Here is a 15,253-nt window from a genome sequence, read left to right on the forward strand (position 1 = left end):
GTTATTTAGCATTTGCGTGAATAAAGAAACTAATATTCTCTATACTATAGTATGTATACATAAAACTAGTGCGCGGTTGCATTTTATCAGAGTTGCCATAGTAAAATTTTATTATCACCCTGCAAAAATCGTGTGACCAAAAACGCACACAGCCACACGAATTTTTGACAGGGGTGACGATTTGGAATGAAAAATTGTGCAAATGAAATAGCATGCTGACAAATTTTGCTTTCCCACAATGTATCGTGCTCTCTCGCACCTATTATTTTTATAGGGATAGCAAAATACGTCATTTTTGCGTGCAAAAAAATCCGCCATTTCTAATTCAGCAGAGACAGCAAAATATTTGGTGGTGAAAAATTTTCCAATTTTGAGAGTTTTAAGTGGAATATCTCCGGAAAGATTTAAAATTAAGAGGGAGTTCTCCAGATCACAAATATATATATTTTAAAGTGCGCAAACTTATAATTTAAAAGTTATTTGGTGTTAAAGTTTGCAAATTTCTATACAAATTTTATATGTGTATACGTATATATATGTGGCAGCACAGCTTTGTAATGTTATCAATAAAATATATATATATATATATATATATATATATATTTATGCATGTTGCTACAAAAGCGCGATTGATTTAATAAAAACATTTATAATGAGTAAAAACAATGCAAAAATGAAATGTGAAATATACAAAAATGCAATTTGAATTTATCGTTGCCAATTTATATAGATATGTATGTGGATTAAGGTTTTGAAAGATGTGTAAATTGTAATTTAAAGTGCTATAGAAATTTGCTAAATTTGCAAACTTTAACAACAAATAACTTTTAAATTATAAGTTTCCGCACTTTAAAATATATATATTTGTGATCGGGAGCACTCCCTCTTTCATTTGATGCCAAGTTTTACCCCGAACTCAGGGGGGTGCTATTCTAAAATTTTCCCAAAGTCTTTAATATACAATGATTTTTGCTGTGTATTTCGACAAAAATTTTTGATTTGATTTTTGTGCTCGTCGAAAGAATTCACAATTATATAGCACCATGCCGCGAATTATGATAAAAGGTGGTGTGTGGAGAAACACTGAGCATTTGACGCGACTGGTTACTCTTGGCCGTGTATTAACTAAATTGATAACTTTCAGGATGAAATCCTCAAAGCAGCTGTAATGAAATATGACAAAAACCAGTGGTCACGTATTGCATCACTGCTGCACCGCAAATCTGCCAAGAAATTGTAAGGCACGCTGGTACGAATGGCTTGATCCTAGCATAAAGAAGACAGAATGGTCACGGGAGGAGGATGAAAAGCTTTTGCATTTGGCCAAATTAATGCCAACAGAATGGCGTACAATTGTGCCGATTATTGGAGGCACGGCGGCACAATGTTTATGACGTTATGAATATTTAAAACGTGCACCCAAATGGATTAAAAGGCCATGTGACGTGTCTTTCGGGGTATGCTAATATTGTAAAATACTTATAGAATGCACATCTAAGTTTTTATATTTGTTTCAATGACAGTTTGGTGGTAAATTGGTATACTTTAATGGCAAATCGAAGCAGGTGCAGGTGTCGCAAGTGGTGACCGAACCAGATTTGGTGCAAAGCGCTAACGCATTGGAACGCTCGCTCGCTGATGCAAATTATGTTGATTACTGTCGCGAACGAGCCGATCAAACGCATGATCAGAATGCATGCTATTTATGGTATTATATAAAAGCAAATTTCGAACTGAATCCGAAGGAGGAAATGTTGAATTTACTCGGTAAATGATAGTCTTATGTAAACATGTATGTATGTTAGTGGCGTATTAAAAGTGTTTATTTTGTTATTTAGGTTTCAATAAGGAAGATATCGATAATAAATTTGCAAAATTTGTTAAAGATGATGAAAAACCAAAAAGCGAGGTCGATCAAATGACGAATCGTTTGGCTAATCTAACGCATGTAAGTGAAATTAATTAGGACGAAATTCATTGAAATGAAGTTTTAGGATTTGTGGAAATACACATATTGGCCTATAACTTAAACGATATGCTTACATACTATAAATGCACACATTTTAAAGGTCGAATTCGTATTATAATTATTTGTATTTTTATACAACCCTCTAACTTTATTACAAATACTTCTACAGCAGTTCGCTACAGAATGCCACTTCCATAATATTTTCCTCATCTATCAACACTAGTTTACTGTGTGCTCAATTCTTCTCATCTTAATTTGGTCCAGTGTTCTGACTTATTTTGTTCAAGTAGCAAGATTTATGTTAAAATTATTATCGGTTCAAAAATTAATCTCAAGTTTTTCCAAAACTTATTTAAATTTTATATATTCTTTTTGTAGTGGACTCAGTTCTGAATCCAACATCAATGTATTCAACAAGTGCGAACGTCAAGCTGTGAAGTTGTGTTGATTTCTACTGTGCCTTATTTTGTCTTAAATCAATAAATTTGTTTGTTTAAATAATTATTGTGCTAAAAATAAGTGTAAACACGTTGTGTACTGCATTGGCAATTTTAAAGTTCTGCTTTTCTTTACTAAAATAAATTGTATCTTAAAAATAATTGATAAAGTGTGTATATCCATACATACATACATATTTGCCGAGTCACTTTGCATATTTGTAGTTGCATTTGATTGGCATTTATATATTTTCAGTTTTCAATTGTTATTTGCTCGTGCACATTTACTTAATTTTCTTTTCACTGCCACAGCTGTTTGCATTGTGTGTTGTTAAGCGTCAGTTAATAGCGATCTTAAACTGCTCATACAGTGATCTTCAAACTGCTCAAACAGTGATTTTCTTACTGTGATCTCCAAACTATTTTCACTGCCTCCGTCTGTTTAATCAATTTTACTTTAACTTATAATGTCTTGCAATTTTGTTAACTGCCAATTGAAAGGTGACACCGAGGGTTTCGTGTCGTGGTGGCTTTGTGATGAGCTTGCTCATATGAAGTGCGCTAGTTTGACAGCAAGGGTGTGTGATGCGATCAACGATAACAAGGGTGTGCGTTGGTCGTGCTTGAAATGCAGATCCACGGAAGTGGATCTTTTTAAGCTTTTCAAACATACCCGAAACGCATTCTCCGAAATCGGTAAGGAACTTTCTACATTAGGGGATAAATTCAAGTATTATGAAAACTTGTTTAAAACTTTCAAATGTATTACCGATTCAGCTGCTAATGCTAACAGCGACAGTCGTGACAGCAAATGAAAACGAACTGATGTCTCGGCTGACGTATTGACCCTAGACCCCGTTCAAAACATCCAGAACCCAATCGTTCCTACACCTAGCACGATAGAATTAATAAACTTAGCATCTCCAAGTCCTCTTACAGTAGAGCCTTCAACATCAAAGGCACCTCCAACAAAACTAGCAGCTAGAAAAAATACTGAACCTGCAAACCGTTCTCTGGCGACTGAGCCTGGAACTAGGAAGTTGGTTGTAGTCCCTCCTAAAAAATCGATATTCGTGTCAAGATTCGAGAGAGATACTACTGAGGAGGATCTGAAATCGTATATCTTCTCAAAAAGGAAAACCCATGACGGAACAATTCGGAAATTTAATTTTAGTTATGAAAGAAACGTATCTTCGTTTAGATTAGATGTACCTATTGACCATTTTGACACTATCTTGAGTAACGATTTTTGACCCTCTAGGGCACTTGTGCGGGAATTTGAATATAGGCGGAATAAGAGTGTTCCAAACTTAGCAAAGATCCCTGTTAATAACACTGAGTCAAAAAACTGAACGAAAAATTTGCTTTAGATATACTTTACCAAAATGTTAGAGGCTTAAACACCAAGTTAACAGAACTGTTTTTAAAATCATTTAACTCAAGCTACGATATAATTGCTTTAACCGAAACCTGGCTGAAACCTCATGTTTTTAACTCAGAGATCCTCTGTAATGACTACCAGATATATCGAAATTACCGCCTGAACAGGGTTGGAGGTGGGGTTCTGCTTGCTGTACACTCTTCAATACCATCTGAAGAGATTTGCGTAACCGCCACCGATACAACTGAGTTCTTGTGCATACGCACACAACTAGCAAATATCCAAATTTATTTGGCCATCTGTTATATCCCGCCATCTTCTGAACTGTCCGTTTATATGCATCACATTTCCTTGCTAAGAACTGTTAATTCGATGCTAAAGCCTTCCGATTCCATTATTGTCTAGGGTGACTTCAATATGCCACACATATAATGGTGCATCTCTGACTTTAATATCGTACCAGTTTCGTCAAAGTCTTCCAACAATGAATTTCTAGACGGAATGTCTGAGCTGTGCCTTCAACAAATCAACATCCAATCGAATAAATTCGGAAGAGTGTTAGATTTAGCCTTTGCGGATGATGAATCTAAATATTCTATTAGTCGATGCGAACCCATTATTGAACCTGAAGATGCTTACCACCCTTCCCTCAAAATAGTTTACGAAGTTGTAAATTATGCTTGTAACAGCGGAAATAAACGATACAACTCCAGTTATCGCTTCGACTTTGCGAAGGCCAATTTTAAAAAATTAAATCGTGATCTATCTCGAATAGTGTGGCCAATATTTAATGCTGATGTGGAGCAAAGCGTTTCTCACTTTTACAATACCATTTACTGTCTTTTTGAAAAATACGTACCTAAGCGGATTTGTGTACATTCCGATACAAGCCAAGTATGGTTCACTAAAGAGCTGAAAATTTTAAAGAATAAAAAGTCTCGATCTTTCAAGTTGTTCAAAAAGACGGGTTTACATAACCATTACTTACAGCACTCGATTCTACGCTGCAAGTAGTTTCAATTGAACAAAAAGTGTTACAAAGCTTATCTTTTTAAAATGAAAAGAAATATAACTTGCAACCCGAAGGCATTTTACGGATTCGTAAACTCTAAACGCAGGGTGAAAGGGTTTCCATCATCCATGAAATTCTAAGATAATATTTCCAGCGATGATCAAGAGATCGCCGACTTCTTTGCGGAATTTTTCAAATCAAATTACTCTATTGAGACCAACGTTTCACCTAATAAATACCCATACCATATTGATTCATGTTATTCAATCAGAGCTCCATTTATATCTTCAGAAGATGTATTATCTTATTTAAAAACTTTAAAAGTATCATATTCATACGGCCCCGAGAGGATCCCGACACACTTTCTTAAAAAATGTGCTGCAAACATCTATCAGCCGCTAACAGATTTATTTAATTTATCTTTAATTTATGGCGTTTTCCCAACAATATGGAAGGAATCTTTTCTTATTCCGCTTCATAAAAATGGAAGCAGGTCTTCAGTAGAAAACTACTGGGGCATAGCAAAGTTATCCGCTATCCCAAAGTTATTTGAGGCTATTGTTACCTACCACCTAACATTCTCTATTTCCCCCATAATTGCAAGCTCGCAGCATGGGTTCTGCAAGGGCAAATCACCTATCACCAATTTACTAGAATTTACCACCCACGTTTCTAATGGATTTAGAAAGGGCCTTCACACTGATGTAATTTACACCGATTTCAGTAAAGCTTTCGACAAAGTATCACACCCATTACTTATTCATAAGCTCAGTCAACTCGTTTTTCAACCCCGTCTTATATGTTGGATTTCTTCGTATCTTGGTTATCGTTCGAAAAAGTAATCTTTAAAAATACACTTTCTGGGGTCATCAATGTTTCTTCTGGTGTTCCTCAGGGCAGCCATCTTGGTCCGATTCTGTTCTTGTTGTTCATAAACGATATATCTGGTACAATTAAATACTCAAAAATCTTGATGTACGCAGACGATGTAAAACTTTTCAAATCATGTGCCTCGGTTGAGGAACATTCCTTGCTTCAAATGGATTTAAATCACTTGGTTACCTGGTGCAATGTAAATTATATGCTGCTCAATCTCAAAAAATGTAAATTCATGTGTTTTTCTCGGAGAGTTTCGCCACCAGCTTCATATACAATTAACAACTATAGTCTAGAAACTGTAAATAATTTTATTGACTTGGGAGTCATGATGGATTCCAAACTTAGTTTCAATCTTCATATTAATGCTACAGTGAATAAAGGCAAAGGTGTTTTTGCATTTGTTAAACGGTGGTCAAAAGAATTTAACGACCCTTACATAACTAAAGCACTTTTTACGACATTAGTTAGGCCAATATTAGAATACGGCTCGATAATTTGGAATCCGCGTTATCAAGTCCATGCCGACAGTCTCGAATCAATACAAAAACAATTTTTACTATTTGCCTTAAGAAATTTCCAATGGGACTCTTTAACTAATCTTCCACCTTATACTAATCGATTAAAGCTTATCAATCTTCCAACTCTTGCTAGTCGAAGGGAAATGCTTGGTGTAATATTTATGACAAAACTTTTAAATGGATCAATTTCGAGCCCATTCCTTCTGAATGAAGTGAACTTTTGCGTTCTCTCTCGGACATCGAGACACTTCAAATCTCTTCTGCCGAAACAATGTAGAACGAATTTCGAACAAAATGAACCTTTTCGGCGTTTATGCCAAGATTATAACTCTCACTCAAACACATTTGATAGCTCGGACTCCCTTTTTTGTATAAAAAAGATTGTTCTCACCTCTCTAAATTAATGTATAATACGTTTGCTTCTGTTCTCTTTAAGTATTACGCTTGGCTGATGAAATTTCTTCTGTAGCTGAGCAGTCTCAGATCGTGACGCTTGACAAACCGCTGCCCATCAAAGACTCGGCAAAATAAAAAAAAAGTTATTATATATATATATAAATCGATCGCGTGAACAGGATTAGCCTGGTTTCATTGGGCCACTTGAGGGCAGCGCGCTGCCACAACCTCCATTAAAAAAAAAAAAAAAAAAAATGGCGTCCGCAAAACCACCGAATTATTTGAACTACGATCTTTGTAGCTAATTCTTTGTTATATTTATATTTTAAGTACTTGTCCTCTGAATCGCAATTAATGTATCAAACATTTTTAGCAATCGATTGATAATAGCACAATATTCGATGGTATTGCGGCAAATCACAAATAGCAGCAGCTCCATAATGAAAATTCCGCACAATCAACAAAACCATTTGAAATCAGTAGAAATAATTTCTGTATATTGTATTTAAAATTGGTTTAATAATATCTTTACAGATCCCGACAGTCTCATCACTGAGGCCATTCTCACTGAAAATTTTGTAGCTGCCGTCGAACTCTGCTTCGAATCGCAACGCATTCCAGAGGCTTTAATTATCGCCTCCACAGCTGGCATTGATTTTCTTACCAAAATACATAACCTTTACTTACAAAAACAGCAAAATGAGCTATGCCAGGTTATAAGCGCCTTTATTACACGTGATTGATTAGATATTGTCAATCGTTGTACTATAGAATCATGGAAAGCTTTAGTAGCCGCACTCAATCATAATGATCGTAAAGTGGTTGATATTTGTGAACGTTTAGGTGATCGGATATTGCAAGAGCGCTCGCAAAGCATTGAATATACCCGTAATGCCATGTTATGTTATGTGTGTGCGGGTAGTATTGACAAATTGATCACTGCTTGGCATCAACTAAAGGCGTTGGAGCATCAAAATAACAATTACAAGCTAGAATTGGCGGAAACTGTGATGTTAATGAGTAAGTCGCTACAACAGCAAGGCATTGCTTTGGAATTAAATGGTCACTTTGCCGATTTTATAAAAGAGTATGGTGGTATATTAGTGTCACAAGGTGCGCTCACAGCGTGACTCGGAATGTCTCTTCAATAGCTCTCTAGTGGTGATGGTGACAGCAGAGAAACCCAACTGTTTACAAATGTTACACTTCAAAAAGAAACAAAATATCTGCCATTGCATCTACGGCTCAAAAACCCACAGTATATGAAAGAATCGAACGCACCTAATTGTCTGCCTAATACTGTTTTCACACAGAAACTTAATGATCTCATTTCACCTGCTAATGAAATCGTAAATTTTTTGCTTTCACACAGAAGTAACTGCTCGATTAGTATGAAGGATGAGACAGACAATCATGGCGGAACGATACAAGGTGGGAGCATGGTGACATACCTACAAACAAAAAAATTCCATGTACTTGTAAATTCGATGGACAAATGTCAAAATCGTACTGCGCCGGTAGTTGATGTATCAAATCAAATAAAAAAGGTTATAACCAGCTGTTCGATGCGGCCACCTTGTATCGTTCCGCCATGCAGACAATGACATTTGCTTTGGAAACTAAGAAGCGGAAACGGAAGCGGAACGCTCCAACAGAGTTGCATTGTGCTTTTGACTTCATTAGGCATTCGATTAGCTACTAATGAAATAATAATAGATTCGACTTTTGTAGGGAAGATTGAGCTCAATAAGCGTCTTAATGTAGAAAACTGCCTTTATTATTGAATAAGCCGTCTGTGTGAAAACAGTATAACGGATAGTATACATAATTAAATCGAACATATTGCACCAAACGAACTAGGTCTGAATACTGAAACAGTACACATATTCAAAATCGATGAGAAGACTGTGATGATGGTAAAGGGTGAGTTGTTGAATACCATACGAAAACCACTTTAACCCATCTATATATTTGAAATTACAGCTAAAGCTTTACAAACAGCAAAAATTGCTGGCGCCAAGCAATTGGAAAACGCAGTGAAGCATTCATCACACTGTACGGATGGTGCAAAGTTAGAAACTGCTGTTGTAACTGCTGCCACCGACACAACGATCATCTCTACTTCGCCGAGTAGCGGCTCGTCCGACTATCTATCAAAGACAGTATAATCATATCTTTTGCCAACACAGGTTAGCGATGCGCTTGCACAGGAAAATATTTCAATTGGAAAACAAAAATCAATTAAGAGAGTTTATTTATTATTAAAGTACTTACTTTTCTTTATATCAATTGTATTAATTTAAGTTGCAATTTCATGTGCATATATAATAAGGGATGTCGTGATACGATTGCTGTCGGAATTAGATTTGAAACCAATCAATACTCCTGCTAAGGGTTGCAGAATTATTGCTTGAATGATTAGATTTAGAACAATAATAAGTCTGACTCAATTAATATTCGTACATTTTTAAGTTCATCAATTACGAAAGCAATCGGATTCCACGACACCTTTGAATATTCTTGATCTGAATTTCTACTAAGCTTTATGTTGTAGATTATTCAAATAATTGGAGTTTTTTCTAAAGCTTAATATTATTTTTTTGCTCGCTTAGAAGAGATTTCAATTGGAAAACAAAAACCAATAAAGCGAGTTTATTTATTAATAAAGTTCTTCTTTTTTATATGAACTGTATTAATATAAGTTCCAATTTCATGTACATATATAATAATATTGAAAATAATAAGTATTGAAAATTCAATTTTTTTCGATCATATTTTATTCATATGGCTGCTCTAGGTAAAGTAAATCTGCAGGTAAAATTCACGTTATATGGCGGTTATATAAGTGGTAAAACCACAGTAAAATTTATTGTCAAATGACTCGAAAATGTAGAGTGAAATGACGGAGAAATGACCGCCATTTAACGAGCATTGTGACGTGTGTGAGCAGAACAGTGCTATGCTCATATCCTATAAGTGGGAGCGGAAAGCACGATCACATTAATAGGAACGAAACGGAAAATTTGGTCATAAAAGTGCATCGCCCCATGCAAAAATGACTATGAATATAACCGCTGCAGAAAGTCACAATGCCCGTAAAATGACTAGTCAAATGACGTGAAGCGTTTTTGCAGGGCAGTTACCCAGCAAAAATGTGCCCGTAAATTGACTAGGAAAATGACTAACAGCTGTGTCGATGGAACACGTAAATCGTTAAGTAGCATTTGTACAGGGCAGCGGTAACTTTCGTGACCAGTCCATTTCGTCGTACCTATTTATGTGATTGTCCATACTGCTCACACATATACGGTTTTAGGTTATCGAAATGTAAACAAACTATAGTGCTGTACTGTTCTTACATTCACGTTCTGTCAATCATTTTTTGAGTTATATACCTGTAACTTTACGAGTATTTTTACGTTAATATGACCGTCATTTTACTAGTGTTATGACCGTTTTTTTACTTGGATTATACTGCTATATAAATAAAATATTTCTTTAATTCAAATCTATTAACATTTCTTTTATTAAACATTTTTACAATATATTACATTATTTATAATAGTTGTAAATTATTAACTATAAGTCTTAAGGAATAGTTTTTCAGTCTTGTTGGTGACCCATAAATACAAATTTTATTGTATGCGATTGTATGCATACAAAGTTAAGGGAAACTTAAATAAATTAATTAATGATATAGAAAACAAAAGAAAAGAACTAACAGAACTATTTGTTGCAGTAAACCATCAAATCGTGAGTAGGCAATTCACAATTTGGGTAAGTTGACTTGTAATTCGCCAATTTTAATGCTATAACTTTTTTATTTTAGTTCAGAAAGCTGCAATTGAGGTTCGAAAGTTACAATTGAAGTTCAAAAATTTCAATTCAAGTTCAGAAAATTAAATTCAAGCTCAGAATTTCAATTTGTAGTTCAGAAAATTAAAATTGAAGTTCAGAATTTCTGTTTGTAGTTCAGAAAATTATAATTGAACTTAAATTGTTATTTTCTGAACTTCAGTTGTAATTTGCTGAACGGCAGTTGAAATTCCTGAGCTTCAATTATAATTTACTGAACTTCTATTGAAAATTGTGAACTTCAATTGTAATTATTTGAACTTCAATTGAAATTTCCGAGCTTTCAGAACTTCAATTGCAACTTTCAAATTTTTTTTACATAAAATGAACAATTTAACATTTTATTGACAGTTAAATTGGTGAATTGCCTACCAGTGGTTTGAAACCACTTACATTCGTATTGGCGCTTCTCTATATCATTAATATAACAATATCTTTTTAATAATTCAATTAATACACAAATATAAATTTTTTCCCTTTACATTTTAGAACTGTGTACAAAAATATGTAATTTTACATATCACAACCTAAACCAAAAAGTATTTCAACTCATAATCAGAGAAGATTTGTGTTGAATGTTGATTTATACCACGAAAATAACAAAATTGGTAACAAAACCAGGCTAAACGATAACGTTAACTACCAAAAAAAAAGTTATTTCACGATGCTTTCATGGATCGATTTACACTTACATACCGATCTGAAATTTTTTTAAGTTTTCATATTTTTTAGTTTAAAATGCGATATATGCATTCTGTGGCATAATTTTAGATTGAATGTACTTCATGCAATTTTCTTTCTTCGTGATTTTGCAATAATAAACGTAGGTACTCATAGTAATTTTTTGTTTTGAATTATGTGATTACAATATTTATAAGGACTATTTAGTTGATGGTATTGGTACTGTCAGTTAAATTCAGCAGCAATTATTTATATTCAAAATATTTTTTTGTTATACATCTATTTTATAAATTTTGGTTAAAAATTATTGACAAATTCGTTGCAATTAGATTGCTTTAAAAATCTTTGCAAACTTTGTGCGATTGTTGAATATTCAGGCAGGTTCTGAAATTCGAGTATTATTTTAATTAGAGCATAAAAAGAGTAACGTAGGAAAAAACTTAGAATTATTTCAGTTAAGTTCATCACAAATATTTATAGTCAAAATACTTTTTTCTTATACATTGCATTTAAATTGCTTTAAAAATCTTCGCAAACTTTGTGCGATTGTTGAATTTTATTTTAATTAGAGCATAAAAAGCTTAGTAACGTAGGAAAAAACTTAGAATTATTTCAGTTAAGTTCATCACAAATATTTATATTCAAAATACTTTTTTCTTATACATCTAGTTTATAAATTTTTGGTTAAAAATTATTGACAAATTCGTTGCAATTAAATTGCTTTAAAATTCTTTGCAAACTTTGTGCGATTGTTGAATATTATTTTAATTAGAGCATAAAAAGCTTAGTAACGTAGGAAAAAACTTTGAATTATTTCAGGTAAGTTCATCACAAATATTTATAGTCAAAATACTTTTTTGTTATACATTGCATTTAAATTGCTTTAAAATTTTTTGCAAACTTTGTGCGATTGTTGAATATTATTTTAATTAGAGCATAAAAAGCTTAGTAACGTAGGAAAAAACTTTGAATTATTTCAGGTAAGTTCATCACAAATATTTATAGTCAAAATACTTTTTTGTTATACATTGCATTTAAATTGCTTTAAAATTTTTTGTAAACTTTGTGCGATTGTTGAATATTATTTTAATTAGAGCATAAAAAGCTTAGAATAGGAACGTAGGAAAAAAAGAATTACTAGGTTCTTCTATAATTTTTAATCAAGATTATTTCAGTGTGTCTTGTTCGTTTGTTGTAGGTAGGTTTATGCTGTTGCAGAGCTGGATTTATTGATCAGATACCGCCTTTGTTTATGCCGGTTGTGGCTCAGCGTTAAACACCGTCTCATGCTGTCTTCGAAGTTGATCCTGCCTTGCAGTTTGAAAACGTCTAAATTAATAGGAATGGACAATGTTAGTAATAACATTTTAAAGCAATTTAAATTACACTACCAAAAAATACGCTGTTCACGAGTTTCAGTTTAGATAAAGATCGTTTGCCCTGTACTCCGTCCCAGTTAAAATTGAAAAGAACGTTGTCAGAGAAAAGTTTTCTCATTACTCCAATAATGTCTGATAATGCACCTTTCAGCATAAAGATATATGATTTCTAAATGAAAACCACCAATTTAAGTTATGAAACACAATTAAAAATATTCAAAAATACCATTGATTCTTGATAATCATCTGAGTCCAACTTTTTCTCAATGTCATAAACTGAATCCAGCGATGTTAGTGGCATAACGATAGAGAGCTCGGTGTGAGTATCATTTTCCGTTTCTCCGCTGATACGGCATACTATTTTGTGCGTTTTCTTAATCAGAACTTTTGAGTCACGCATGACCTTATAGATAGCCATGACTTCTGCCAATTCTGGAAGCTGAAATGATAGCATAAATAATAACTAAAGAGAATCAAGGTATTGCGGCTACAATTGCTAGGGTTTCACAAATAACAGTTCAATATTTCACTACGCACCTTTTCTTCAATCTTAGTCAATCTAAATTCCAGGTCGATATTCTTCTGTAATATTGTTTGTAGTATTGCCATTATATTTTCGTTTGTTGTAGGGAATGTTCCTTCGTTGATTAAGGAAGTAGCCGCATTATTCAAAACGGTACTCGTTGTATTTAAGGAAGAGTGAAAGGACGCGCTGTGTTGTGCTACATCGATGAAATCGGCGTTTGCTGAATCGGAATTGGAGGGAAGTAAATCAATCAATTTGTTGTGTGTTTGGTTGGTACTAGAGCTGGACGAATTATTGAAATTGTTGTTTATAGCTTTTGAGCTAGATGGAAACGGTTCGCTGTGTTGTGCTACATCCACGACATGGGGGTTTGTTGCAATATAATTCGAAGCAAATTCATCGACGGCAGAAAGAGCTTTCGGAGGTGGTGTCCCACACATCTGTCGCAACTGCATTAAAATCAGCATCTGCCCGAGCAAATTTTGAAATATTGGCGTATTCGGCTACACTGCGCTTAAATTCTTGATTTTCCTGACTGCAAAGGTTATAAAACGTTCTTCTCTTCATATTTCTTACCTGATATAGGACACGTTCAGAAACACAAAAATAGCGCGGACCCAAACACGCGAGCGTAAAAATTCTGCTTCCACTGCTGATATACTTAACCTTTTCCAAAGTATATGCTTGCCTAAATATTGAATAAAAAAATGTAAATGTTAGCCAAATCACTGTGTAGGGGCGACTCTGCTTAGAAAAACTTTTGAAATTGAAAAAACTTGTTTCTAAATTTTTGATTTTTTCAGACTCAACTTTATGGACTTGAATAAATTATAAAGCATGTCCCTCAAACAATCGTGCCTCCCTTCAACCTTGAATTATCTAACTCTACACTGGATACAACAATATCCGAGCCAAGCAACTAATTGATGAGATTGTGAATTGAAAGTATATGTTATTTATAAGCTGCCCGAAGCCTTCAGGCTTGTTGCAGTTGCTAACGCCATATCTTTGGCCATTGTGGTTAGCATTATTAATCTGCAAACCACCTCTAATCTTTTGGTATGCATACTTTTTTGTGTGTCTGTCCACCATAGTCAAGGACTTTTCACCTCCTTCTCCACGTTGAGATTCCATGAAATCTTAATATCTAGAGGGATTACTATATACTTTTAAACTATAAGTTTGCGCACTTTAAAATATATATATATATTTGTGATCGGGAGAACTCCCTCTTTAATTTGATATCAAGTTCAACCCAGAAATCGGGGGGTGCTAAACTAAATCGCTGCCTTGATTTCATATTATAATGTAAGCATACGTGCTGGCATCCAATTTAGGTGCACTCGGTGGGCGCATTTTCCTTTTCCCTTCATCTTTTGGTGGGCCTTGTGTGGTTTCAATCTTGGGCTTCCTCTCCACACTAGATATAAAATTTCACTTTGTAAGAAAGCATGGCAGCGATTTAGTTTAGCACCCCCCGAGTTCGGGGTTAAACTTGGTATCAAATGAATGAGGGAGTTTTCCCGATCACAAATATATATAACTTAAAGTGCGCAGACTTATAGTTTACGAGTTATTTGATGTTAAAGTTTGCAAATTTAGCAAATTTCTATAGCACTCTCACTTACAATTTACACATCTTTCAAAACTTTTATGCTCATAAATACCTATATAAATTGGCAACGATACACTTAAATTTCATTTTAGTATATTTCACATATAATTCTTGCATTGTTTTTACTTAATTTAAATGTTTTTATTAAATAAATCGCGCTTTTGTAGCAACATTCACATTTATGTATGTATATATTTTATCGATGACATTACAAAGCTGTGCTGCCACATCAACAATAGCCGACAATTTCTTAAATTCTTCATCTGAACGACGAGCTACTTGTTTGAAATTATATGTACAAATTATCTGTACAATTTACTTGTTTGAAATTATATGCTGCTTGCAAATTATCTGTACAATTTATGCATATAATTTTTGGAAGATTATCAATTGATGTTGCGTGCAACTATGGTAAACGGAATGGCTGATTCGCAGAAAATTTTTGTGACGTATTTGAGGGTACATAGCATGTAAGAAAAGGCAAGCATATATGTATCGGGCATTTCAATTAGGCCATCTCATTCTGCCATACTAACAATTGTGGAACAATGTGGGATATTTTGTTGTTGGTCGCCATCTTTGGTCACTAGATTTTTGCTGGGTAT

General features: G+C 34.1%; 1 protein-coding gene and 1 long non-coding RNA gene across 2 annotated transcripts; one reads left to right on the top strand and one right to left on the bottom strand.

Moving 5' to 3' along the window:
• Positions 1-959: 959 nt before the first annotated feature.
• Positions 960-9,233, top strand: LOC137239945 (uncharacterized). Its single transcript, XR_010949562.1, has 5 exons — positions 960-1,457; positions 1,524-1,767; positions 1,839-1,948; positions 7,127-8,515; positions 8,576-9,233. It is a non-coding gene; the product is annotated as an uncharacterized lncRNA (long non-coding RNA).
• Positions 9,234-10,085: 852 nt separating this feature from the next.
• Positions 10,086-13,614, bottom strand: LOC137239944 (uncharacterized). Its single transcript, XM_067765756.1, has 4 exons — positions 13,045-13,614; positions 12,734-12,946; positions 12,520-12,676; positions 10,086-12,457 (listed from the first exon to the last, which is right to left on the bottom strand). Exons 1-4 carry the CDS (start codon positions 13,498-13,500, stop codon positions 12,333-12,335), a joined length of 951 nt encoding a protein of 316 aa, XP_067621857.1. The 5' UTR covers positions 13,501-13,614; the 3' UTR covers positions 10,086-12,332.
• Positions 13,615-15,253: the final 1,639 nt, after the last annotated feature.

Source organism: Eurosta solidaginis, chromosome 2 (assembly GCF_040869045.1).
Source record: "Eurosta solidaginis isolate ZX-2024a chromosome 2, ASM4086904v1, whole genome shotgun sequence".
Taxonomy (NCBI): Eukaryota; Metazoa; Arthropoda; class Insecta; order Diptera; family Tephritidae; genus Eurosta; species Eurosta solidaginis.